The sequence below is a fragment of the Hyperolius riggenbachi genome, chromosome 7 (assembly GCF_040937935.1).
Source record: "Hyperolius riggenbachi isolate aHypRig1 chromosome 7, aHypRig1.pri, whole genome shotgun sequence".
NCBI classification, from domain to species: domain Eukaryota; kingdom Metazoa; phylum Chordata; class Amphibia; order Anura; family Hyperoliidae; genus Hyperolius; species Hyperolius riggenbachi.
In genome coordinates this window covers 276386869-276414397 of record NC_090652.1, presented here as the reverse complement: position 1 = coordinate 276414397, position 27529 = coordinate 276386869, and the positions used below count along the sequence as shown (strand labels likewise).

The 27529-nt window shown below is 44.8% G+C and overlaps 1 protein-coding gene across 3 annotated transcripts; it reads right to left on the bottom strand.

The window, feature by feature from the left end:
- Window positions 1-948: 948 nt before the first annotated feature.
- On the bottom strand, window positions 949-27528 carry ARL5A (ADP ribosylation factor like GTPase 5A). Of its 3 annotated transcripts, none has more exons than XM_068247072.1 (6): window positions 27419-27528; window positions 14812-14872; window positions 12057-12204; window positions 9967-10050; window positions 6435-6586; window positions 949-3152 (listed from the first exon to the last, which is right to left on the bottom strand). In XM_068247072.1, the coding sequence occupies exons 3-6, from the start codon at window positions 12198-12200 to the stop codon at window positions 3104-3106; spliced, it is 429 nt and encodes a 142-aa protein (XP_068103173.1). In that variant the 5' UTR covers window positions 12201-12204; window positions 14812-14872; window positions 27419-27528; the 3' UTR covers window positions 949-3103. The 3 variants fall into 3 exon arrangements, with proteins under 3 accessions (XP_068103173.1, XP_068103171.1, XP_068103172.1); XM_068247070.1 differs by having other exon boundaries at window positions 27377-27514; XM_068247071.1 differs by lacking the exon at window positions 27419-27528 and adding an exon at window positions 27219-27369.
- Between the last annotated feature and the right edge of the window lies 1 nt (window position 27529).

Sequence of the window (27529 nt, the reverse complement as noted above, 5' to 3'; positions counted from 1 at the left end):
CACTGGGTGGACTTTCAGGCAACTGATCAGGCTGTTTCGAAACGAGTCGCTGAGAAACAGCCTCATCAGTCCGCCGACAGCGCGTACACACGCGCTACTGTCGCCTGCAAGTCCGCCCAGCGGGAGGTTCTGACGGACCAGTCGCTGGTGGCCGTAGTGCGTGTGTACGCACCTTTAAACTAGGTTTTCACTTTGGCCCTTTACATGATTAAGTTTGACACCCTGACTCTAGACCTTGAACAAGCATGCAGATCATATGTTCTTGACTGGATTAGCTGAATGTTTGTTTTAGGTTTGTGATTCAGACACTACTAATACCAGAAAGATCATCAGGATAGCCAGGCAACTTGTATTGCGGCCAATCTGCACAAGGGAAGTGCGCCCTCTACGTATCTCTCTGGCGGCTGCTGGAGAGATACGTAAATAGCGCACTTCTCTTGCGCAGACTGGCTATGACTGGAGGAGGTAACGGTATCCGGTACCGGAGCAGACTGAGGACAGCGGCGTGGGAGCGATCCTTGTGCATGGGGCTGGAGGAAGTCCCAGGTATGTATAAAACGTTTATTTTAGTCCAGCTCCGGTTTCCTTTAAAGAAAATAACATATGGCAGCCTCCATATACCTCTTGCTTCAGGTGTCCTTTAATAATACAGGGCTCTGAATGACACTTTCTCTGGAGTCGGAACTGCATTAATTCTCTGATAACTGTTTGCAGGTAATAAAACTCATGAGTGGCTGAAAAAGAAGAACAAAAAACAAAACAAAAAAAAAACACTAGAAATCTAAGATTTAGGTTTTCACAAGTTTTTGATGCTCTTTTATTTCAAACCTTTAAAAGGATACCCAAAGTGGCATGTGACATTATGAGATAGACATGTGTATGTACAGTGCCAAGCACACAAATAACTATGCGGTGTTCCTTTTTTTCTTTCTCTGCCTTAAAGAGTTAAATATCAGGTATGTAAGTGGCTGACTCAGTCCTGACTCAGACAGGAAGTGACTACAGTGTGACCCTCACTTACATACCTGATATTTAACTCTTTCAGGCAGAGAAAGAAAAAAAGGAACACAGCATAGTTATGTGTGCTAGGCACTGTACATACACGTCTGTCTCATCATGTCACATGTCACCTCAGGTATCCTTTAAAGCCCCTTTTTCACTCACAGGTTAAACTTACGTTACATTACCCTATTTGTCCACAAGGGACTGCAAAAGCAATGACAGTCTACTCTATGGAGACTATCATACCTAATGCGGTCCGCTGTGGTGTGCCGGCAGTATGTGGTCAGACACAAGGTCTGCGGCACGTTACCACAAGCACCGCACTTAAGGCATGGAGCTTGGGGTAATGGAAATCTATGGGCGACACACAGCAAGTGTAAACGACGGAGCATGGTGCATCGTGCATGTGCAAACTGATGGAAATCCCAGTGATGTACTTCCTGCCTAGCAGGGGGCGTGTTTATGCACTGCAAGACACTGCACTGTACTAAAAGACACTCTCCATTCTTATGACACTTCTGTCTTCTCAAGTCATAGTTCTGCTGTGAAGACTGAAGTGTCAAGAAGATGCAGAGCAGTGTGCAGTGCATCGACAACAGGTGGCGACATGGGCAAGTAAACACCATATGCCGCGGACCGCATGCCCGTACATACTAAAGAAAAAGCTAGTCTATTATCGTCTCTGCTTGAATGCTTTGTCTAAAACCTTCCCCCCACTGCCTCTACGGGGTTAAACTGACTCCCAGCACTCACAGTTATCCCTCTATTCAAGTGCTAGCTACACTGGCTTCAATTCACTAAGCAGTTTAGACTAGTCTACAGATGGTTTTTAGTCTACTGATGGTTTGGTGTAATGTTTTAGACCTGTTTTTAGACCAGGTCTAACATTCAGTAATTACACAATTCACAAAGGCAAACAAGGAGTAACCACGCCCACTTTTTCTGACAGAGATTAGATCAACTAATTTCTGTCTGTAAAGTAATTCTGTGAGGTATTTCAGATGTGAGGATGGAACCTTTTGAATTAATTATGCAGTAGTTTAATTGTATGCAGAGGAGAGCTCATCAAAGGAGAATGATGTCAGTCATAGCTAATTGTTTGTGAATTGCATCTTTTGATCATTTCCCCTGCTTTACCCTCCTAATTACCAAATGTTTTAGACCAGGTCTAAAAAAATTCGGTGTTAGTGAATTTCCCTTTGATGCAATTGACCAAACCATCAGTAAACTAAAAACCATCAGTAGACTAGTCTAAACTGCTTAGTGAATTTAGGCCACTGTGTAGGCAACACAGACTGCTGAGGAGCCATTTATGAAATGTCAGCAGAAGCAGGAGATAAAATGTGTATGAAGCATGGTCAAAAATCAGTAATAACTACATTGCATTGTTGAGGCCTCATTTTAAATTGTTTTATGCACGCTTAGTTATTGGTGCATTGCTACCCTAATATGAAGGATTTAAAAAGGTGACAGGTCTCCTTCAGTTGGAAGTGTGCAACCGTCACTGCTGTCAAGGCATCAGTACCAGACAGGAGCATGCTTACACACAGGAAATACAAAAATATGTACAGAATGTGTGTTGTCAATGCAAAAATGAGCCACAGGCTAGTAGCTGGGCAACTACAAGTCTCAGCATGCTTGACATGCCCTGCTGGCACATGCAGATCCCAAAGGAAGAAAAGGAAATCTGGAGAATACCCATGTCCGATGATCTCGGCCTTATCAGTAGGTTTTGCTAAAGGAATACTGCTCAGCCACTCTGTGTCTTTAGTTCATGTAAAGAGCGCCCCCAACATTCATTTGTAAAAGTGACATCATAAAAAGTTTTCTTTTTTAAAAAAAAAACCCTCCTCTCCCATCTCCTATGACGTTCCGCAGAGGCGGGGCTAAAAAGTAATGATCGGGCCAATGGCAGCTTTCAGCAGAAACCTTCAGAAGTAGTCACGGGGGGAGGAGTCACAGTTTTGCCTTTGGAGAGAGGGCGTGCTCTGCCACTGGTGGAACACAATGCTCATAAATACTTGTAGGATTGCAGCAGTCCAGGGATTCATAAATACAGTATTATTAGCAGTCTAGTGTCTCTGTAGGCATCTGACTGAGGTCATCTGGACTTAAGTCGTGACATCATCCACTCGAGTCCCTGACACAGGCTAAAAAAGGAAAAAAGAAAAAAAATGTAAATATTATTGACGCAACCAAAGCATATACCTATACACTTCTATCAACAAAAACAATTGGTCAAATTCTACTGGCAGCCATACAGGTTCAACCCATAGCACTATCTCCACCATGTTTTACAGTTGATCTGATATGATCTGGCTCACCTAATGAAGCTCAGTGTATAAACAATTCCTGTCATGGAACTAATCAGCTGGATGTGTGCAGAAAGGCATGATCACGTTGTCTCACAGCAACAAACTCACAACAGATGTGCTGCACTTGCCATCTGCGTGAGCATACAAAAACTTTGTAGCCTGGGACACATCCACCTAGGCATTGACACTACGGAGTTAACCCTTCGGTAATGTCAAGAAACCAGTAAATGCCCCTTACGGGGACAGATGTTTTCCTTATCCGTTTTTAGTGATCTATGGTGTCACCCAATGCCGCATTTAGAAGCACTGGACCCTTTGCCAAGGTATACACCAAACGAGCAACTGTCCGCTGCCAGACCTTACTTACCCTCAAATTTCCTACTTGCAGGCTTGAGATCTATTGCACACTACATGCGATTACTATTTTTTTTTATACGATCCGAATTCTGGTTCCGATTAAAAAACATAGCAGCATGCAGTACTTTTTTTTTTTTAATCAGAATCAAAAATCAGATTGTATAATTTAAAAAAAACAAAACAAAAACAAAAAACAAAATCAGAGGCCTGAGACCCAGTTGGCTTTGTGCAATTTCCCTCTACTTGTACCATTCAAAGCTGTTAGATTTACCATGTTTTTAAATGTTGCCTGTTAGATTTGCTACATTGCACAGTGCACAGTGCATTTGCCCTAATAAAGTTTTCTATATTGGGTTGTTGAGCAACTAGAAACCATACCGCTTTACACATACTGTATTAAAAAGTGCTATAATTCCTACACCACTCAATCATTTGAGATGCAAGTACTTTCGAATTAAAGCTGACAGTCTACACTTTAAACCCCACATTATTTATCAAATTTCAACATTTCTGGGGAAGTGCAAGTACAGTTATCTTTTAAATCCCATCTACAGTTCTTAACAGTTTTTAAACAGTTTTCACGATCACCCAGTTTTTCCACTGTGCTGCCCCCAGCACAAGTGGGCTGCTGGCATTCGCAGGGTCTTTACCGTTTTGCTCTAGAGCAGCCATTCTCAACCTTTTTACCCTGGAGGAACCCTGTAAATAACTTTTGGATCTCAAGGAACCCCTGCAAACAATTTTTTGGTCTCGAGGAACCCCTACATTTATTTTTTGGGAGGCATGGTCTTTAAATAGGCTAGGCTGCTAATTTCACTATCTCCTATTATACTGCCACTCATTATACTGTCTCCTGACCCCCCAATATAGTGCTTCTTGTTACAGTACCACCTATTATGGTGTGCTCTATTATACTTCCCCCACGATGGGGTAAAATGCCAAGGAACCCCTGCAGAGTTCTCAAGGAACCCTGGGGTTCCAGGGAACCCTGGTTGAGAAAGCCTGCTCTAGAGTGAGGAGGTAAGCTGGCATCAGTGGGAGGGGGCAGATCGAACTTGCGGACTCCTTGCATGTGTGCCAGCGCAATATAGTTATTAGGCGGTACAGCGTGAGACTCAAGAAGACCAAAGTAACGAACAGATTCACATCTGGAATGCCATGCCAGAACGGATCTGACAGCGGTGCCCCTACAACAGGCCCAATTGCGATTCTCATTCTAATGAATAAGAATCCTGACTCAATCACCGGGAAAATGCTGCAAGCAGCGTTTGTGATCGGCAATAATCGCAAACAGGCCGCAATTGCTGCAGTAAGAGTAATCCCATAGGACTACTTGTGCAGCAGTGCTTTGCTGGTCGCTGGTAATCAACAAAGCGTGAATCGTGAGCAAAAACGCCCGAGTGTGAATGGGGCATTAACCTGTTATCCTGTTTAGACAATCATTTGCAGAGCTTGATTTTCTTTCTATAAGCAACATAATTAGGTCATGTTAAATAACTTCCTTGTAAAACTATATGACCAGAAGCCCAGACACTGGCCACCTCCTTTACCATGGACTGTCTGTGCTGTAGCTGCAAACAGCTTAAAACAGAAGGTAAAATCTGCACGCTCCGATTACTAAGTCATATAATGGTATTTTGGGATCTGTGCCTGGAGGTCAACTTAAAGCAATCCTGAGCTTTGGGTCTAAAAACAATAAATACAATAACGACCAAAGAAGTGGGTAGTCTCTGGATGTGCCTTCCCACGTCCTTCTCGACCCCACCACCTCTGGCCAGGCCCATCTTCTACCTTATATACTCGCGTATAAGCCTAATTTTTCAGCACAAAAAAATGTGCTAAAAAGTTACCCCCTCAGCTTATATGCGAGTCAGTGGAGCAGAACAGATAGTATAGCAGGTTTTGCTACTGGCAGAGCAGTGTAAGGATTGTGCACTAGTAATCCTGCTCCTGACAGCTGGCTCCTTGCTGTGTCCGTGTCCCCCATCCCCTACAACATGGTGTGCAGAGTGCTCTGCTCAAGACTACCCGTGTCCCCTGGCTTGTGGAGCGGAGCGTGCAAGCAACGTGTCAGCGGTGTAATGATCAGGGATTCTTCCTGTGTGGCAATTGCTCTGTCTCATATCTATGACGCCATCTAGTGGCGTCTTGAAACACAGCTGTATCATCCTCGGGGCAAGTCTGGCTATGCGTACTTGTACCGAGGGCAAAACTGCCTCCTGTGGAGAGGGCTGTACTTGGGGCGGGGGCTTATACGTGAGCCAGTTAAATTTTTCTGGTTTCTGAGGGAAAAGTGGGTATCTCGGCTTATACATGGGTCGGCTTACATGCGAGTATATACGGTAAATTGTGGTTGTGCTGATCTTCGAGTATGTTCAGAGGGTCCCTGTGTGACAACATTGATGTCGAGGAGGAGAAGGGAAGTCTCTAGGCTATTCAGAGGCGTCCCTCTACTTAGGTAAGGCCCCTTTTACACTTAATCAGTTGCTTTCAGTTAAAACTGTTTTCAAAGTAATGCCCATGTTTTCCTATGGCACCTTTCACACTTAACGCGTTTTAACTGATATCCTCTTCCCAATGCATTGCTATGGAAAACACACATACCAACGCACACTAACGCATACCAACTGATTAAGTGTAAACGGGGCCTAAGTGTCTAACTTTTTTTGTTTTGACAAAGCTCGGATTTCCTTTCAGAGATAAAACAAAAGTCATTTTTACTTATCAGTTAATAAAGAAATACATAAAATAAAGTCTCACCCTTCCCCAGTGAGGGCGCAGCACGCCTGTATGTGCCACTGATGGTCCTTCACCGACGTTAATTTCAAGTACTGTGAAATCTCTGCTACGCTCATACACTCTTTCACATCTTGCTTGTTTGCAAAGACCAGCAGCCCCGCTTTTTTCAGGTCCTTAAAAGAACAAAAAAAAAAAATTGGACATAGTTGATTTGAGCATACGGATTTCTAAAGGTGGCCATACATCAGGCTACTTGGCGGCTGATCGACCATCTGATTAGGCATAAATGACATTTAACTCACTACATAATTTGGGCACAGGATACATTAAAAAGAAATGTTACAGCTGCGTAGCAATCCCTGCAATCTCAGATCCACAGTTTCTAATAATCTAGTCACACCCAGAGTCCACCTGAAAACCTTTGGTCCCAGAGCCTTCTGTCATGCTGCTTCTACGTTATGGAACTCCTTACCTCAGCAGATCAGGACAGCTCCATCTCTGGACGTGTTTAAATCCAGACTGAAAACCCACCTGTTCAGTTTGGCATTTGCAGATGTATAATTTTGTTGAGTTAACACTTCATCCTACCACCAATTACTGAATCTGAGAGGCCTAAGCGCTTTGAGTCCTATGGGAGAAGTGTGCTATAGAAATTTTATTGTTATTGTTTATTATTATAATCAAACGTGACCAATTTTGAGGCCTGATAGGTCGCATGCATCGATCGAGCATGCTGGAAAATCTCGGGCTGACATGTTCTATTATTATTATTTAGTATCTTTACAGTGCTGACATCTTCCGCAGCTCTGTACAGAGTGTGTGTGTGTGTGTGTGTGTGTGTGTGTGTGTGTGTGTGTGTGTGTGTGTGTGTGTGTGTGTGTGTGTGTGTGTGTGTGTGTGTGTGTGTGTGTGTGTGTGTGTGTGTGTGTGTGTGTGTGTGTGTGTGGTGTGTGGTGTGTGTGGTGTCAGTGTGTGTGTGGTGTATGTGGTGTGTGTGGTGTCCGTGTGTGTGTGTGGTGTGTGTGTGGTGTGTGTGGTGTGTGTGTGTGTGTGTGTGGGTGTGTGTGGGTGTGTGTGTGGTGTGTGGTGTGTGTGGTGTGTGGTGTGTGGTGTGTGTGGTGTGTGTGGTGTGTGTGTGTGTGTAAAAATATTGTAGTGGACATGTGTGGCTATATATGTGTGCATGAGAATATTAGTGTGTGTGTTTGTGTGGGAGTGCATGAGAATAGTGAGTGAGTGAGTGAGTGAGTGTGTGTGTCATGTGGTGTATGCATTGTAGTCTAGGGCCAAATTAGGGCTAAGCCAATTAACTTATCTGTATGTTTTTGTGAAGTGGGAGGAAACCGGAGTGCCTGGAGGGGACACACACAGACACAGGGAGACCATACAAACTCCTTGTAGCGCCTGTCTGGGATTTGAACCGGGGACCCAGTGCTGTAAGGCGAGAGCGCTAACCACTACGCCACTGTGCTGCCCTCTATTTTATGTGCAGTAGTAACAGGACGAGCGACTAATATCTGTGGATAACTGTCAGCCGAATGTCCAGCTAGTAATGAAATAAGGCATGTAAAGTATCATTTTAATCGGGAAGGGCTATAGAATAGATTTTTTATAGGCATTATAACTGTGGTACTTGTTATGTGACAAAGGGTGAAAACTGAAAAAAAAGTGTATTTTCTGTATTTATGTCTATTTTGACACTTGAATGCTGAAAGAAATAAAAACGTTAATAGCAACATAGCTAAAGGGTCAAATTGGTCAGAACCGTACAGAATAATATTCAGGAATGCGAAGTGGTTAATAAAGCGCCGACAAACTACGCAGCTCTGTACAGTAAATGATGGGCCGGATATTTACAATAAACACAGCGAAGCTTCACTGCATGTTTGCTTTAGTCAATCACTTTTACTGCTGGGAAATCTGGATGATTTAATAATAATAATAATAATAATAATAATAATAATCCAAACATTTATATAGCACTTTTCTCCTGTTGGACTCAAAGCGCTCTAGAGCTGCAGCCACTGGGACGCGCTCAGGAGGCCACCCTGCAGTGTTAGGGAGTCTTGCCTTGAACTCCTTACGGAATAGGTACTGACCCTAGATTTATAAACCTCTGCCACTGTGTGGACAACAGGACAGATCTGCTGGTTTCAAAGCAACATACAGAAATAATTGTTTTGGAAAGCCAAATTTGTACAAGCTCCCCCAATTGCTTTGGGATGATCATGGTAACAACAGAAAAACAAAGCAATCACTAAATCTTCATGAACCCTTTGCGAACTGGCAGGCACTGGCCCCTTTAAGGAATACTGAGATAAATTGACAGTGCTCACCGATGTCAAGGTAGTAAAGACTCACAGAAGCGATGCCACGCTTCTAGCTTTCGTGAGATCCCTGCACATGCTGCACGTTACCTCACAGGCACTGCTTAGCAAATTTGTGCATGCACTCATGGATCTCCGGGGACTGGGACCACGGGCTGAGCGCACAGACTGTTATATTGCGCATGTAGCTGGAGAACTACTGTCAGATCCTAAGTCACCAACCACTACCTGGCTGCGGCTCAGAACAGGATGAATTACGAGCAGCTGGGAAGTTAAGGAATACTCCTGACATTACAGTGAGAGTTTTTACTACCCTAAAATCCTAGTCCTGAAATTTTGTTCACATAACCAGACGCAACTGAGTACAAAGAATCATTTCACATGCTCTGTGGGAGGGGCTGTTACTGCCTTGATCGAGTCATCGTGCTGTTCTGACTGCAGTGGGGCAGGGAAGTGGATGAATCTTCAGGAAATTGCAGTCTATAGTATAGACAGTCTGTGGTGCAAGGCACAGGCTGAACCGCCGGGGAAATTGCAGTCTATAGTACAGACAGTCTGTGGTGCAGGGCACAGGCTGAACCGCCAGGGAAATTGCAGCCTATAGTACAGACAGTCTGTGGTGCAGGGCACAGGCTGAACCTCGGGGGAAATTGCAGCCTGTAGTACAGACAGTCTGTGGTGCAATGAACAGGCTGAACCTACAGGGAAATTGCAGCCTGTAGTACAGACAGTCTGTGGTGCAATGAACAGGCTGAACCTACAGGGAAATTGCAGCCTGTAGTACAGACAGTCTGTGGTGCAGGGCACAGGCTGAACCTCGGGGGAAATTGTAGCCTATAGTACAGTCTGTGGTGCAGGGCACAGGCTGAGCCTCCGGGGAAATTGCAGCCTATAGTACAGACAGTCTGTGGTGCAGGGCACAGGCTGAACCTCCGGGGGAAATTGTAGCCTATAGTACAGTCTGTGGTGCAGGACACAGGCTGGACCTCCGGAGAAATTTCAGCCTATAGTACAGCGGTGCAGGTATAGGCCTAACCAGGTATTTTACTAGTAATGAATCTGCCATCAGCCAGTCAGGGAGCCTCTACATAGATTGAAACCAGTTCTGCAACTACACAGATCTAAAAAAATATTTGTGCTCGGAGCGATGCTTTGATGAAAAACACAACTGCAAATCACATATATAGTGCTCTATGTGTTAGACATAGTTCTGGTGTATTACTCACCTCATGGGATAACATTTTATATAGTTCCTCTCTGGTGACGGAGATACGCTCTCTGTCTGTGCTGTCCACGACCACAATTACAAACTACAAATCACAAGAAAAACACCACATTACAAGTGAGTGAAAGCATAAGCACTGCATAGTCTATTATTTCACACCACACATTGACCACAGTCAAGGGAGAGTGCAAGGGAGAAGCCACTAATGTACTTTCTACCAATAGGAATTGACAGAGCGAATTATAAAGGTGTGAACACAGGCTCTGCTGAACTCAGCTGATCGAGCGGTTCCTGGCTGCCCTAGAGAAGACAGAGAAGTCTTAAAAATCGTAATGGTTGTTTAAAATAATCTTTGAGTGTTTAAAAATAAAAAGATAGATTACTTAGCTATACTGTATATCCCTGTGTGTCGCCCCCCACCCCAAACACACACACTTTTTGGCCAAAAGCCATGATTCGGCGATTAGCCACTCCTCCAATGTGGCACCCGAGCCCCCACCATGCAGAGCAGGGCGATGGAAGCATATCTACCTCTCCTCCAACTCCGGTCACCACAGAAGCTTCTGAACAGGCCTCTAGAGCAGAGCTTCCCAACCTTGTCTTCAAGGCCCACCAACAGTGCATGATTTGTGGAAATCCACAGAGGTAGTTAAACAGCTCTGCTGATACACTAATTATCCCACCTGTGCATGTTTGTGGTTATTGGTTTGTGGTATGTGGTAATACTCCAATGCCAGCTCTGCCTGGGGGTCCTTGCTTTTGGTACATCACCAGTGGATAATCTGACACACACAAGGTTTCCCAGTCTGTCCAGCACTTGCCTGACTGAACCTTTAGGATCCTCTCTCTCTCTCTGCGAGAATTTGAAGCAGAGCACTTCCTGAACCTGTGGGTGACAGCTGCCATTACCGGCTATGAGCCAGGCATATAACAAATTAAGAGGAATGCCATATTATATGTGTGGAGTGGAAAAACAACTCTCCCCATTTACTTAGTTTAGTCCTAGCCCATCAAACATCAATGTTACAATATATTGACATTCTTCTATAATTGTATGATGCCGAGTCTTTTAAATTAAAGAGAACCCGAGGTGGGTTTGAAGAATATTATCTGCATACAGAGGCTGGATCTGCCTATACAGCCCAGCCTCTGTTGCTATCCCAAACCCCCCTAAGGTCCCCCTGCACTCTGCAATTCCTCATAAATCACAGCCACGCTGCTGACAAACAGCTTGTCAGAGCTGGCTGTGTTTATCTCTATAGTGTCAGTCTGCTGCTCTCCCCGCCTCCTGCAGAACTCCAGTCCCCGCCTGCATCCCTTCCCTCCCTGCTGATTGGAGGGAAGGGACGGGGGCAGGGACTGGAGCTATGCAGGAGGCGGGGGAGCAGCTGAGACTGACACTACAGATGTAAACAAAGCCTCACAGCACGGCTGTGATTTATGAGGGATTGCAGAGTGCAGGGGGACCTTAGTGGGGCTTGGGATAGCAACAGAGGCTGGGCTGTATAGGCAGATCCAGCCTCTGTATGCAGATAACATTCTTTAAACATACCTCGGGTTCTCTTTAAATAGCACTATTCATTATCAAATGTTTATACTAAAAAAAAAATAAAAAATTATATATAAAATATATATATATATTTAATTTTTTTTCCTTGACAGATCTCCTTTAAAGTGTACCAGAGATCACAAAATCTAAAGAATCGACACTTTAGGTTTTGTGTGGCGAGTCCCTCGCCATCCTCCCGTGGTCTGCCGTTCAGCCGTGATCAGCCCCGGTAACAGGCTAAGTTGGGTCCAGTCTTGGTCTTCTGCGCATGCGCGGACCTCCCATGCATGCGCAATAGACCCGGACTGACACGACTGAACTAGTTAACGGGGCTGATCGGCAGAGGAGTAACACGTGCTTATGAGGCTGGATGAAGCTCCGGGTAATTATCGATTCTTTAGATTTTGGGCTCTCTGGTTTACTTTAAGCCTTGTACACACAAAGCCGCCTTGGCCAAGTCTAGCGTGTTTACACAGCCAAAGAGGTAAGATAATGCCATCTGCCCGTTTCCACCTTGAGCCATGTCACAAGAATACACTGACCTCTGTGTTTGTGTAGTAGGTGTTCCATGAGGATCGCAGAGATTCTTGTCCTCCGATGTCCCACATCAGGAAGCGAGTGTTGTTCACCACGATCTCCTCCACGTTGCTTCCTATTGTCGGGGAAGTGTGCACCACCTCGTTCATGGAGCTGGGAGACACAAATACACAGGCAGCAGTTAGCATCTCCACCAGGCAGACGCGTAATCACCATCTTGTCTTCTGACCTGCACAGACTTGCTACACTGAGGGCTCAGGCAAAGTCAGAAAAATCAGGTGGATGAGCATTGTACTGCCATGCACAACCTCCTGCATCTTTATGCTGCACCGCTCAATACAGTGAATGATGTGTGTGTGGCAGTGTGCTCTAGTCCTGCACTGCAGTGTAACACAGTGGCAATATCAGACATGCAAAGTTCCTACATATGGGGCACAATGAGGTATTTTCAGCAAATGGCGATAAAATTGTAGCGGTACTTACGCCAGTGAAATAGCAAATGGTGCAACTTGTGTTACCTAGGCAATTACACACAGTGTGAACAGGTACTAAAAAAACAGTCTTCAGCTGTGCAACCTCCAGACTCTGAACTCCATAGTGTTTATGTAGGGTGCTGTAGTATCCACTGACACTGTAGGAGAATGAGATTGCTCTAGCTGTGGCTCTGGTGTTCACTTTCTTAAAGGATACCCGAACTGACATGTGACATGAGATAGACATGGGTATGTACAGTTCCTAGCACACAAATAACTATGCTGTGTTCCTTTTTTTCTTTCTCTGCCCGAGTTAAATATCAGGTATGTAAGTGGCTGACTCGGTCCTGACTCAGACAGGAAGTGACTACAGTGTGACCCTCACTGATAAGAAATTCCCCTTTTTACCTCTTTCTTGCTCTTAGAAGCCATTTTCTGCTAGGAAAGTGTTTTATAGTTGGAATTTCTGATCAGTTAGGGTCACACTGTAGTCACTTCCTGTGAGTCAGGACTGAGTCAGCCACTTACATACCTGATATTTAACTCTTTCAGGCAGAGGAAGAAAAAAAGGAACACAGCATAGGTATTTGTGTGCTAGGCACTGTACATACCCATGTCTATCTCATCATGTCACATGTCTCAGTTCGGGTATCCTTTAAAGGGAACCTGAAGTGAGAGGGATAAGGAGGCTGAAATATTTCCACTGTGCAGTGGAATGTAGCGGGACCAAGTGTCCATAGAATGCAAAATGGCAATTGTGAGCTCCCGTTCTGTCCCCGCCACCCATCTCCACTCTTACGGATGCCAGGTTAACCCTCACACTGTGCAGAATACTTTTGGCCACTAAAGTTTTATCCTTGTATGTTGACCAGAGTTCTCCCCTGGCTCTTTTAGCCCGGCTGTTATCAGCTCACCTCCTCATCCTCTTCCTATGCTGTAAGCAGAGTTGCAGAGAAGCGCTGCCTCTGCATTCCCCCCGTCGCGCTGCACCCGTTTACTTTTTCATGCCACCCAGCTGGAAAATGTTCTGAAGAGAACACAGTCAACTATTGAAATAAATGCACTATTCATCACGGACAGAAGGTGCACGTGTTCCTTGGTTCCTGCTGTTGGATTGCATACAGATTTCTCCCTTCTTTACTGCCTGATGGAGCACATGTCCAGGAGTCCATACAAAGAAGTAGCCAGCTACCATGCAGGAACGGATCTAGACCAGATTGCACCTGGGGCAAGGTCAGGTTTTGGAGGCTAAACTGCCATTCCCCATTCAAATTTTGCCGCCTTTTTAAGAATTCAACAAACTGCGCCTGGGGCAAGATACCCGCTTGCCCCCCCCCCCCCCCGATCCGTCCCTGCTACCATGGTGAGAACGTTGTTGTTTATTACTATAGTAATGTACACCCAGAGGAGAGCGGCGCCTCACTTTTTTTCCTCATTTGCACAAATTAGCACAGCAAACAGACAATGGCCCTTATTCAATTTACTTTTTCTCCTAAGTAATCCTAATCCTCTATAATAATCTCCCTGTGTCGCTGCTTCCAGCTGTCCCTGTTTTTTGCTACTGCGCATGTGCGCAGTATGGACAGCTAAACGGGACCAGGGAGCGAGGTGGGCGGGCAGGCGAGGCGGGCGGCACCGGTAGAAAATAGACCTAGAGCCCGTTTTTAAACGGGTTTAGGTCTGCTAGTAATCAATAAAATGCCTAATAAGCCACCAGCAAGCAAGAAAATACTCAGAATAATTTTGACAGCAGTTTTTCCACTTACTTTTTGTTAGTTTTTCAATTAAGAAGTGCTGAAAAGTTATTTTAAACAGAAGATGAAAAAGTATCTCCTAGGAAAAAAGTGAATTGAATAAGGGCCAGTACCTTTGTGAGCAGATCACCACTTTCAATATTGTGCTACAAGCGCCTCAGTCTGAAATAATCATTGTAGATCATTTAACATTTCTGTGGAAGTGGCAGTCGAGTAAGCCACTAAAGCAAGCCAACAAGCTGTCAGGAGACACCTGTAAGCACTTGGAAACACGATCCTGAGCAATGGTTTCAAATTGCAAGTGTGTGTGTGTCTGAAGCTGAAGCTGACAGGACTTTCTCTTTTGTGTGAGACAGACACACACCCCACGCAGTGCAATTGTGTTTTAGCTGTACAGCCCTTGTGGCTTGTTTGTGAAGTATTTATTTGTTCAGCACCACAGAAATCTTGGTGCTTTTTCAAACATTAGCACTATGAACACAGCTTTTTCCTGTATGTTTTATTAAATTTTCAAATAAATCAAAATAACTTACAACTGGTACAGTATTGTTGTTTTCCCAGCATTGTCCAGTCCCACAATTATCACCTTGTGTTCTAAAATACAAAACAGGGAGAAAATAATGTATGTTATAATGTAACACTCCTTTAGGGAAAAGACACAAATCACTACTGATTCCGAAAGATTTCTTGATCAATCAACACACTAGGGCCCCTTCTCACTTGTAAATGCAAAACCCTAGCGATTAGCGCTAGCATTTTGCGCTGGTGATTTTACCGCAATTAACGCAGTAAAATCACTGTACACTCTTGCAATTTTTGAGCTATCACGACTGGTGCTTTTTAGCATAGTGATGGCTCTAGAATTGAGATAAAGTGCTGCATGCACCGCGTTTGGCGATCACCGCTAACCACAATTCACCAGTAATCGTGGCAGTGAGATCACTGCCATTTAGTTAATATTGCACAAGTGCTTTAAAAAGCAATCGCCGGCGATTAGCGTTCATCCCACGGTAACAGCCCCAGTGTGAATGGGTCCTAGTGCTGGTTCACACGTGAGCGCTTTTCAGTGCTTTGCTGATCGCCGGCGATCAGCAATGCGCTGCTGCTAATGTATCCCTATGGGATCATTTTCACTGCAGCATTTGCAATTTGCATAAATCACAAACATTCTGCATGCGATGCTTTGGGTGCAATTGTGTTATGATTTTTGTTGTGGGCTGGAAAAAGCCCCAAGTAACTAAAAGGAAACTGTTTAATTACTACTCCGGTGTTCTTCAAAAGGAACCTAAACTGTCAAAAATAAAAAGAGTTTCACTCACCTGGGGCTTCTACCAGCCCCCTGCAGCCGTCCTTGCCGAGTCCCCACGCCAGTCCTGAGCGATCCTCCGTTCCCCCGCCACCAGCTAGTTTTGTTTTGGAGCAGCCCTGGCAACGCGTATCAGGCGCAGGACGCTATTGCAGACGGCAACGCGAAGTAGAATACGCATTGCCAGGGTTGCGCAGACCCAGTGGTCCATCACCTCAGAGTCTGTGAAAACGAAACTAGCTGGCGGAGGGGGAAAGGAGGGTCATTGAGGACTGGCACGAGCACAGGATGGCTGCAGTGGGTTGGTAAAAGCCCCAGGTATAAGTAAAACTCTATTTTTGACAGTTTAGGTTCCTTTTAAAGCCCCAATTCACAAAGCATTACTGCATGCGGTAAAGCAGAAAAAATACTGATGTTACGTAACATTTTGTCAAATGTCAATTCACAAAGGCTGTTACCACATAAACCTAAAATGACAAACTAGTGAGGTAAATTACCGACTTGTGAGGTAAATACCTCATAAGTGTCAATTCACAAAGGAGAACATGTAGTAAAACAATTGAGATGTTCGGTATTTTATCTCCAGCCGTGAGCTGTAGGAAAGATAAAACCTAATTTGTAAGGTTACAGAATGGAGTTAAGATGGAAAGAGAAGGTGAAACAGAGGCTAGAGACAAGAGTACTGCATTCAGGAAACTAAGAAAGTTAAAGAGGAACTCCAGTGAAAATAAATGTAATAAAAAAGTGCTTCATTCTTACAATTATGTATAAATGATGTATTCAGTGTTTGCCCATTGTAAAATATTTCCTCTCCCCGATTTACAGTCTGACATTTATCACATGGTGACATTTTTTACTGCTGGCCGGTGATGTCAGTAGGAGATGCTGCATGCATTGTTGACAGTTGACCATGGTCATGACATCACACTGTGGGAGGGGTTTCACCACAATATCAGCCATACAGAGTCCCCTGATGACCAGTTTGTGAAAAGGAAAAGATTTCTCATGGGAAAGGGGGTATCAGCTACTGATTGGGATGACGTTCAATTCTTGGTTACCGTTTCTCTTTAACGGAAATATATCCCCCCCCAATTTCACGTGTATTGTAAAACACAAATCTACAATATTAGTAGTCATTAAATGGTTTGGGCCCAGCCGTACTTCATACTATGCCGCAGCCATGGCTGAACAGTTGTTGGTGAATTGAAGCCCAAGTCACATCCTATATAATAAACCGTAAGTGTCCCTGCTTCATCCTGTCCCTGTGTCCGTGCGTTTCCGCTACAGGATATGTGCAGCACGGACAGCCATTGGGACAGGAGGACGGGGCCAAGGAGCCAGGCGGGTGTGGCGGACAGGTGCACTAGGGCGTGCGGGAGGGGGGGATGGGGAATTCGGGTGGTGTGCGTGCATACGCACTGACATGTGGCGGTGCAACAGAGACCTAGAGCCTGTTTTTAAACAGGTTTAGGTCAATTAGTGACAAATACATGAATACCTTCAATTTAAGACCACCATTATTTGCGGTATACCCCAAAAGGAGATAAAACCAATCTGAATCAGCGCTCATTTTCCACAGAGGCTCAGATAAAGCAAATGACACTTGTTGCCATAGAATGCTCAGCACTGAGGAGATATGTTACAAGCGAGTAAGGAATACGCTTTGCCAAGCGCACAAATACTAAATGATTAATAGGATCAGAATATATTGGGTGGATCAGAATCTGCTTTCAACACTGTGGACTGGCAGAGAGTCAATCATTCAGGCATTATAAAGCAGAGGCTAACTAAGCTCCTGTTCTGGGATCGTTGTCAGTATTACAATTGTGCTCATAAGTTTACATACCCTGGCAGAATGTATGATTTCTTAAAGGGTTACTTAAAGGACAACTGTAGCTAGAGGTCTATGGAGGCTGCCATATTTATTTCCTTTTAAGCAATACCAGTTGCCTGGCTGTCCTGGTGATCATCTGCCTCTAATATTTTTAGCCATAGCCCCTGAACAAGCATGCAGCAGATCATGTGGTTCTCACAGTATCGTCAGATCTGACAAGGTTAGCTGCATGCTCGTTTCTGGTGTGATTCAGATACTACTGCAGCCGAATGGACCAGCAGGACAGCCAGGCAACTGGTATTGTTGAACAGGAAACAAATATGGCTGCCTCCATATACCTCTCACTGCAGTTTTAAGTCCTTTAAGTGAAAAAAATAAATAAAATATATAGTTCAACTTACCTGGGGCTTCTTGCAGCACGCTGCTGTCATCCTTTGCATGTGCTGTCCTTCCACGTCCCTCCAGCCAGCAGCGGTGACCCCCTCAAAGCTCGCCGGTTGTGGCCATTCGGAGGCTACTGTGCATTTGTGTCCCTGAGCTGCACACACCCGGATTGCTCTCATGTGCTTGTGCAGTAGTGATTTTCCCGTACTGCGCATGCACAGAATGCTGGCATGTGCAGGGACTCGACAAGGAAGCACATGTCAGACAGCTTTCAGGGGGTCGTCACTACTAGCCAGAGGGTCTCAGAAGGACGGCGTGGGCACAGGATGACTGCGGGGGCTGCAAGAAGCCCCAGATAAGTTAAATTATTTTTGTTTTTTTCCCCTTTAATCATTTTTCATAGGACATTGATAACACAAAAAAAAACACTTTTCCTTTACTCATGGTTAGTATTTGGCTGAAGCCATTTATTGTCAAACAATTGTGTTTACTCTTTTTAAATCATGATCAGTACACAATCTAGACACACAGAATATTTATATTGCGCTTTTCTCCTGGGGACTCAAAGCGTCAGAGCTGCAGCCACTAGGAGACACCCTACAGGCAGTAGCAGTGTTAGGAAGTCATGCCCAAGGTATCCTCACTGAACAGGTGCTGGCTTACTGAACAGGAATAGCCAAGATTCAAACCCTGGTCCCCATCAGAGGCAAAGCCCTTAACCAGTATACCATCCCCCGTGTCCACTTTTACTATGGCTAAGAGTCAACCCCCCCCCCAAATCATTATTGCTGAAAGCAGTGAGAAATCGTAGAATGTACAATTCAGGAAACCCATTTTCACCTTATCTTGGTTTCAGCATCACAAAATTCTATTTATTGGTAAGTAACTCCACCCTCCCATTGATATTTAGCCTACCAAAGATGTCACGCAGCCTTCTCCCCAGAGCACTCTGGGAAATCATGTGATATTGCAGCTCACTTCAGGGCGAAAAAAATTCACATCAGGTAAGAAATTAACCCTTAGATCCCCGTCCCAAAGCATTAAAGGGAAGTTCTGAGGTGATTAAAAAGCAAAAATCTACTCACCTGGGGCTTCCTCCAGCCCCTGACAGCCTATCTGTCCATCGCTGCAGCTCCGCTCCAGGCCGGTGGCCCAGGGCCCCCTCCGGAATACGAGGACTACTTGCGCTCCAACGTGCAGCTCACATAGTGGCGCTGATGTCATCCAGACTGTACTGCGCAGCGGCAGTAGATCTGCGCCTGCGCAGTACAATCCTGATGACGTCGGTCGGACCACGTGACCCGTGCCATGGAACGCAGAAGAAGCCAACCCGAAACCCGACCTGGCGAGGTTGGCATCTGCAGCGGAGGAGACCGGGAGCAACCGGAGCTGCGGTGAGGGCACAGGACAGCTGCCAGGGGCTGGAGGAAGCCAGAGGAAAGTGGATTTAGTTTTTTTTGAAGCCTGGACCTTCCCTTTAAACAAATGCATAAAAAATGTTTAGTTACAGAAGTGCTGCTATAAGCAGAGCCGTTTTCTCTTGCCGACTTTCTTTCCGCTGGTCAAAATGATGGAAGAATTAACCCATTAGCAGCTTCAAAAGAATGATCTCATTTAAGATAAGCGCTCTGCTTTTGACCTCAGTCGGCAAAACTCCTTATGATGTAAATTCTTGGAATGCTTTGATATCTCTCTGCTGGCAGAGGATGTAGAAACTAAAAGCAGAAGTCTTCTGTTATTGTCTCACACTGCCCCCTAGAGACAAGTGGCCATAAATACACATAACAGCAGTACTAATTAGTATCAAAGAAATTTAACAAATAAGAAATAAAAAAAATATAAAAATGTGCTAAAATAAACTGGCCTGGAGCACTTGCAAGTCTCTAAAGGATTAAAGCACACCTGACCCAAGGCAAAGCTACCTAAGATAAGCACAGGTTCCTGCTGGGTCCACATACCTCTGTCCCCTGCATAGTGGTATGTGGATCCAGCATGAACTCTGTGATTACCTTAGCTAGCCTTGCCTGGAGTCAGGTATCCTTCATTACACAGTCACTCTCTGGCAGCACATCAGCGCTCTGATAACTGTCGATTGTCCTTATTTCTATGTGCTGTGTTTTAAAGGTCAGTTAAGTGAAGTGACTCAGGGTGAAGGTTCAGAACATTAATAAGAAACAAACATGCAGCGTCACAGCTCCGTACACTGCAGGAAATACTAAGTTCAGCAATACTTATTGATCACAGCTCCGCAATATCAGCAAGTTCTTGCCGATGATTCTCAGAACAAACATACAGAATTATACACACAGTAACCAAGCAGCTCGGGGTACCCCAAACTCACAATTATAGGGGACTTATGCTGGGTACACACGCTGCGATTTCCTGCTCGATCCGCAGGATCGATTATTTCTGACATGTTTGATCGGGTTTCGATCGATACAGCCGTCGATTTTGCATGTTAAGTATGCAAAATCGACGGCTGTATCGATCGAAACCCGATTGAACACGTCGGAAATTATCGATCGATCCCGCAGATCGAGCATAAAATCGCAACGTGTGTACCCAGTATAAAAGGGACCAAGAAGCCCTCCTACTGAAAAGCAATGCTTAGTGTAGTTTGCTTTCTTAAAACAGAAGGAATCCTATATAATAAAACCTCTGTCCCTGCGTACTCCTGTCCCTGTGTCCTTGGGTCCGTTTTTCCTGCTGCTACGCATGTGCGCAGCACGGACAGCCGTTGTAATAGGAGGACTGCACCAGTTAGCCGGGCGTGTGCGCGTGCATGCGCACTGACATGTGACGGTGGTGGCGTTAAGAAACAGACCAAGAGCCCGTTTCTAAACGGGCTAAGGTCGCTAGTATGCAATAATTCAGCTTTAAGTGAACATCAGTGGTTATCCAAAATGCACCACTAATGAATATGCAAATTATCTCTATGTCCCTGAAGCCAGGCTTGAATCCAGAACTGCTGGTGTATAGCATGCTTATAGCTATACATTTTACAGAGCCACACCCACCGGTTTCGGATTTTTTGTCCTCCTCAGTGCATGGCAGGCATGGATATGGATCTATGGAATAGGGTTTAGAGCAGTACAACAGAGTAACCAAGCAGCTCGAGGTGCCCCAAAACCACAAGGAAAGTATAGAAGACTAAAGGTGGCAACACACCATACAATTTTTTTTTTTTTAAATATCTGTTCAATTCAAGAATTGCCATCAATTTTGCTGACTGGTTGTAACATTTCAAAAATCTGACCAAGTACAACACACATGTTCAATTTGTCCCCAATCGTGATAAAAATGATTGGAAACTAACAAAATTGGTAGGGTGTGCATATAGATAAATTGACAATCTAACACACACACACCATACAATCTTTAGAAATATTGCAGAAAAATTTCCAGCATTCCGGATCAATAAAAGTTGAAAAAAAAAAACGGGAATGAAAAATAAAAGCTTTCGATTTTTCCGAGAGATCCGATCATATTTATTAAATTGCTGTAAAATCGGATCATTTTATTGTATCGTGTGTGGCCACCTTAAAGGGGCACTGAAGTGAGAGGTATACGGAGGCTGCCATATTTATTTCCTTTTAATCAATACCAGTTGCCTGGAAGCCCTGCTGGTCTATTTCTCTGCAGTAGTATCTGAATAACACCAGAAACAAGCATGCAGCTAGTCTTGTCAGATCTGACTTTAAAGTCTGAAACACCTGATCTGCTGCATGCTTGTTCAGGGGCTATGGCTAATAGTATTAGAGGCAGAGGATCAGCAGGGCTGCCAGGCAACTTAAAGGAAATAAACATGGCAGCCTCCATATACCTCTCTCTTCAGTTCCCCTTTAAGAGAGACCAAAAAGCCCTCCTACTAAAAAGCAATTCTTAGTGTTTGCCTTCCTAAAACAGAAGGAATTTGCAATAATTCAGCTTTAAGTGGTTACACAGGAAACTATATAGCTCATACATTGCTATAACATTTCAAGATTTAGGGCTTGTTCAGACTATATGCGCTGCCGTGCGTATATAGTGTGTGACATGCAATAACGGCAGAAGTGCATAGACAGCCCTTCTACCGTTCCAATCATATGCGCTGCACAGCAGTACAATGAGCTATCGCACTGCTGCATGCATTTTCGGGAATCGCAGCGCTGACCCATTCACTGACGTGAATGGGATCAGCAGCACATAGTAGCACAGATGGCATACGATCATACACGTTGTGTTCCGATCACACGGCCATCTCCACTAAATTATCTGAACAAGCCCTTAACTTTAAAAGCTACCAGTGGACATACAAGAAGAGATTTTATACACTGAGTGGCCAAAAAATTTGAGACACCCTCTAATAGCAAGTTGGTCCACCTTTAGCTCTGATCACAAGCGATATTCTTCTTGGCTGGCATGGACTCCGCAATAGGAGGATACCGTTGTTGAGGAATGTTGGCCCATGCTGACATAATGGCAGCTCTAAGTTGGATCAGATTGGATGGTGACGTTTCCAAGCTTTGAAGTGATATTTTGACTTTGTCCCACAAATGCTCAATAGGATTGAGCTGGTTAAACTCTGATTGATGTTCCTCAAACCAAGTTGAGACCAATCGCTCATGTGACAAGGGCCCGCAACAGGCGTCTTTTCCTATCTCTCTGTGATACCTAAGGCACTCTTGATGGTCTCCTGCTGCTAAAGCCCATCCTTTGCAAAGTGCATCTTGTTGTGCGCTGTGATATGCTTTGTGATGCACCTGCACTGAACTAAGCTGTAATTTGTCATGTTGTTGCTCTTCTGTTGCTGCAGAATTCAGCAGGGATGCCTCATCTGTAATCCCAAAGGACTTATCACAAGTACAATAAGAGGCAGGAAAAGCTGTTTAGTCGAAGGATAATACTCAGAGGTGAAGTAAGCATTGCTCTGACTCTGCAGTGATTTTTTCTAAAGGAGCAAAAGCAGGAATTGGAGTTAGGGACAAGCAGATGAAACTTTTACATATATTACATGGAAGGGATGTCTCAAAATGTACACATTAGGGCAGATACAGTATAAGCAGGTAATCCAACTGCTTCTAAAAAAAAGTAAGTGATAGAGATAGTAAGACAAACTCGACTTGACATTTTTTTTTTTTTTTTTGCAATACAATTCCCAAGGTTCAGCCAGAACTTTGCATGGGGCTAATCAGATATTGAGAGCTACCAATACTAATGACATGACAGATTAGTCAAGTAAATTAATCAGTGCTACTCTAGTTGAGGAAAATTCCACTAATGTGATTGGGTGGTCAGCAGCACCCTCTAGGGCACTGCTAGGTTTCAGATAGGTTGCAGTAAACTTCGCCCACACTATTTGGCCAATCATATTGTTTTGTGCTGTAGATGATGCTATGATTGGAAAACTGTACCCTATGAGGTTTACTGCTGGGTCCCCGAATCTAGACTAAGGGCTGGTTCACACTGGGCACTTTGGTGGCGTTTTGCTGATTGCTGGTGATCAGCAAAACGCTGCTATTGTATCCCTATGGATACATTCTCACTGCAGCGTTTGCGATTTGAATAATTCGCAAACGCGCTGCATGCAGTGCTATGGGAGCAACGGCATTGTGATTCTCGGTCTATTAAACAGGGACCACAAATCGTGGTAAAAACTTGAAATTTTGAGCCACAAATGCGCGAATGTGATTCGCCCTTCAAATATGAACTAGTCCTAACACCAATTAAAGAGAGACTGAAACGACTTTAAAAATAAAAAAAGAGGAGGGGAAGGCTCTGGGTTCTACAAAGCCTTTCTGTTCTCCTGCCAGTCTCCTTCTTCCCCCGCAGGCTCCAATGTTTGCATCTCCCTCCGTGGGAGACTTCGGCAGTCTTCAGAAGCGCTCGGCTCTCGAAGACTGGCGGCTCTGTACTGAGCACGTGCGGGTCCCTGAGAGAGAGCGCTCGCACGTGTGCAGTATGGAGTGGCCAGTCTTCGGAAGCACTGCCGAAGCCAGCCCAACCCGGAAGAGAGCAGTCCACGATCGAACGGTGGTGGACAGCTAACAGGGAAGCCTGCAGGGGAAAACGGAGGAGGAGAATGGGAAGGCGCTATAGGACCCAGAGCCTTCCCTCTCCTTAGGAGAGTATCAGTTTTTTATTTTTAAAATCGCTTCAGGTTCCCTTTAATAGTTATCCATGTGCAAAGATCCTACTAAAGGTGAGATCACATTATGAAAGTTGCTGCATGTGAACACACTGCTCATACAATTGCATCGACAGGGTCACATCACTGTGTTGTAATGGGCCCCAAAATCCAAATGCATCCACGCTCCCGCGCAGATGCAGTACAAGCTTCCCCTCGGGCCCCAGTGGAAATAGCCAATTGAGCTTGTATATTTCCGCCAGAGGCAAAGCTTGTACTGTGTCTGTGCAGGAGCGTGGATAGGTAAATATTACCGCATGCTGTTCGGGGGCTGCCAGTGCTGGATCCCTGAGGCTGAAGAGGACTGGGGAAGCCTCATTAGGATCCAGCAGCTTCCCTCTCCCGAAGTGACTACCCCCAGTGTTCTCCCCAGGCTCTTTTAGTCGGGTGCTCCACTCTGCTACTTTTGGTGACCACCCGGCTATACCCTCCAGGGGCACAATTCTTACTTGTATAGAGTGGGCGAAGCATTATGCCATAATGTAACGCACACAGAAAAGTGAATTTTAAACTCAACTCTACTGCTATTTTATGTTACTGCCAAATAAAGACTAATCACAAGTTGTAATTTGATCTCTCGTCTGTATCACATGACTGCCGTGGCAGATGAGCTCATTTGAAAGCACAGGATTTAATTGGCAAGGTGACAAAGTGAACAGCACTCTCTCCTATAGGACCGGTTACCACTAGGAGCTGCAGCCGTTTCCAATTCCTCATTGAATTTACTGGCTACTGAATGAATAAAAAAAAAAAAAAAAAAAAAAAACACAAACAAACAAACAAACAATGAAAATGACAAAACCAACAGTCATGCTTAAAAATGCCTGTGAGCAATCGTCTGCAGTTCCCGCAGACACAACTGGGATTCCTCCCTTATTCATCAGAAGATCAAAATTTCACGATACCATAAAAACATTTAGGCGCTGTCTAGTTGAAAATTGCACACCTGGCCCTTCAGCCCCTGGGCTTCGGGCATAGCACTTAGGCCCCACTCACACTTGGAAACGCAAAATCTAGGCGATGCGATTTTTCAGCTATTGCATTTAGCGATTCTCATTCCAGTGAATGAGAATTGTGACACAATCTCAGGAAAAATGCTGCATGTGGCACATTTGCCATGGGCGATAATCGCAAATTTGGCACAATCGCTGCAGTGATCGTAATCCCCTCGGATTACTTGTGCAGCAGCACTTAGCTGATCACTGGCGATCAGCAATGTGCAAAGCACCCGAGTGTGAATAGGCCCTTGCTTAAGCTTCCACCTTATGCTGGGTACACACATTGCGATTTCCCGCGCAATTCGCGGGATCAATTCGATTATTTCCAACATTTTCGATCGTGTTTCGATGGATACAGCCGTCGATTTTGCATACTTAATATGCAAAATCAACGGCTGTATCCATCGAAACACAATTGAACATGTTGGAAATAATCAAATCGATCCTGCAAATCGCACAGGAAATAGCAACATGTGTACCCAGCATCAGGGCTGTGGAGTCGGTCCAAAAATCCACCGACTCCGACTCCTCAGTTTAGGATTCCACCGACTCCGACTCCACGACTCCGACTCCTCTAATTTGCATATTACAATTTTGTTGATTAAAAGTATGTAACATGAAATTCGTCTCTTAACTGCCAACGCTTAGGAATTTTACAAGACAACTGAAGTGAGAAGGATATGTAGACTACTATATTTATTCCCTTTAGACTAAAACTAGTCCTTGGTAAGAGTACTTGTAAAAGGTACAAACCAGAACAAAGAACATCTATCAGGCCCTAGGCAATGTAAGTGTGGGTGCATGTAAGAATGATGTGCAGGTACTCTGCAGGGGAATGAGGAGATTGTAAACAGACAACACCTTTGTGTTCAATGTGCACGGCATTCTCAGTGGATTCCCTGCAGCTCTGTGGGAAGTGCATATGTAGAGTATAGTACTACTGTGTAACAAAGTAAACCTGAGACAGATGAAATTAAAGTTTTATACATACCTGGGGCTTCCTCCAGCCGCCTTCAGGATAATCAGTCCCTCGTTGTCCTCCTCCACCACCTGGATCTTCTGCTATGAGTCCAGGTACTTGAGCCAGTCAGGCGTAGTGCGCATGCACACACTCCGCCGCCAGGAGCACACTACACCTGTGCAGCACTATTGCGCAGGTGCAGAATGTTCCTGGCTGTGGGAGCGGCATGCGGCCGGACAGCGCTGGCTGGCTGAATTACCAGGACTCATTGCAGAAGATCCGGGTGGTGGAGGACAGCGAGGCACTGATTAGCCTGAAGGGGGCTGGAGGAAGCCCCAGGTATGTATAAAACTTTACTTTTCATCCGTCCCTGTAGTCACCAAACCAAATTTTAATAACATATCAAATTATTTGATTTCATCAGCAAAGGGAGTGCATACATTTGCATAAATCAGCATCAATGCAGAATTATTTCCATCTCGTTGACCATCTCGATTAGTGACACAACTACACATCATGCTTTATTCTTACAGCATAGATGTTACTTAGTATATATATATAAGAGATTCCTGTGTACACATCATATATACAGTCACAATCAGATATGTATATCTGACCTTAAAAATACGGGGACTGCTTTATTGAAGCAGCACAAGTAACTAATTTTGATTGGTTTATTTCATTTTTGTGGACTAAGCATAGCTATTACTGTATATATATATATACTGTATATATACATTATTTTTAATGACTATTATCTGAGAAATAGAACATTTTATCATATTTTCTATTTTAATTACAGTTACAAATTCATTAGGAGTTGGAGTCGGTGCATTTTTTCCCGACTCCGACTCCAGGCACCCAAAATTGCCCGACTCCACGACTCCGACTCCACAGCCCTGCCCAGCATTAGTTCGCACAACTTCAGTAAACCTATTCGATTGGTGGTGTGCTGTGTCCCCCATTTCTTATTAGTGATTGCGACCAAGTTGCCATGAGCAAGAAGAGGCTATGGACCCCCTGAAGTAGACTAGTGCCATCCCTAGTAATAATAGGATAATAAATATCAGCCTAGATACTTTGAAACCAATACTGTCATATTCTCAGACTGCATACACTTAGTGAACAATGGAAACTCCCATAGCTCTATGCTGACCAGTTTAATCCCTGTACTCTGTGCTAACACAGAAAGGAATGCTAGAAGTATCCAGTCCTGCCTCCTGCTGCCCAGAAGGCCATGCTGGGATATGTAGTCCTCCAGTGCCAGCTGTCACATGACACAGCCTCTTACCCTGGTGGCTGAACAGCCTCCATATCTTGGTGAAGAGGATCCCCATGCCGGATGGCTTCACTCTCCCCCGGGCATCCCTGGCCTCACACAGCCGCTCTCAGCAGCGCCATGTCCACCGTAAATGACGCTGCCAGAGCTCCCCGTGTAGCCCTGCTCACCCCTGTCACCTCCAGCGAGAGGCAGGAACACCCTGTCCTCACCACAGCGGACATTTTCCCGGCGACATTCACGTAAGCCTGCGCTTCTTCTGCCCTTCGAGAAAATGGCGGCTGGTACCAGCCAGAGAGGCGGCTGTTGCGGACATTTTCAGC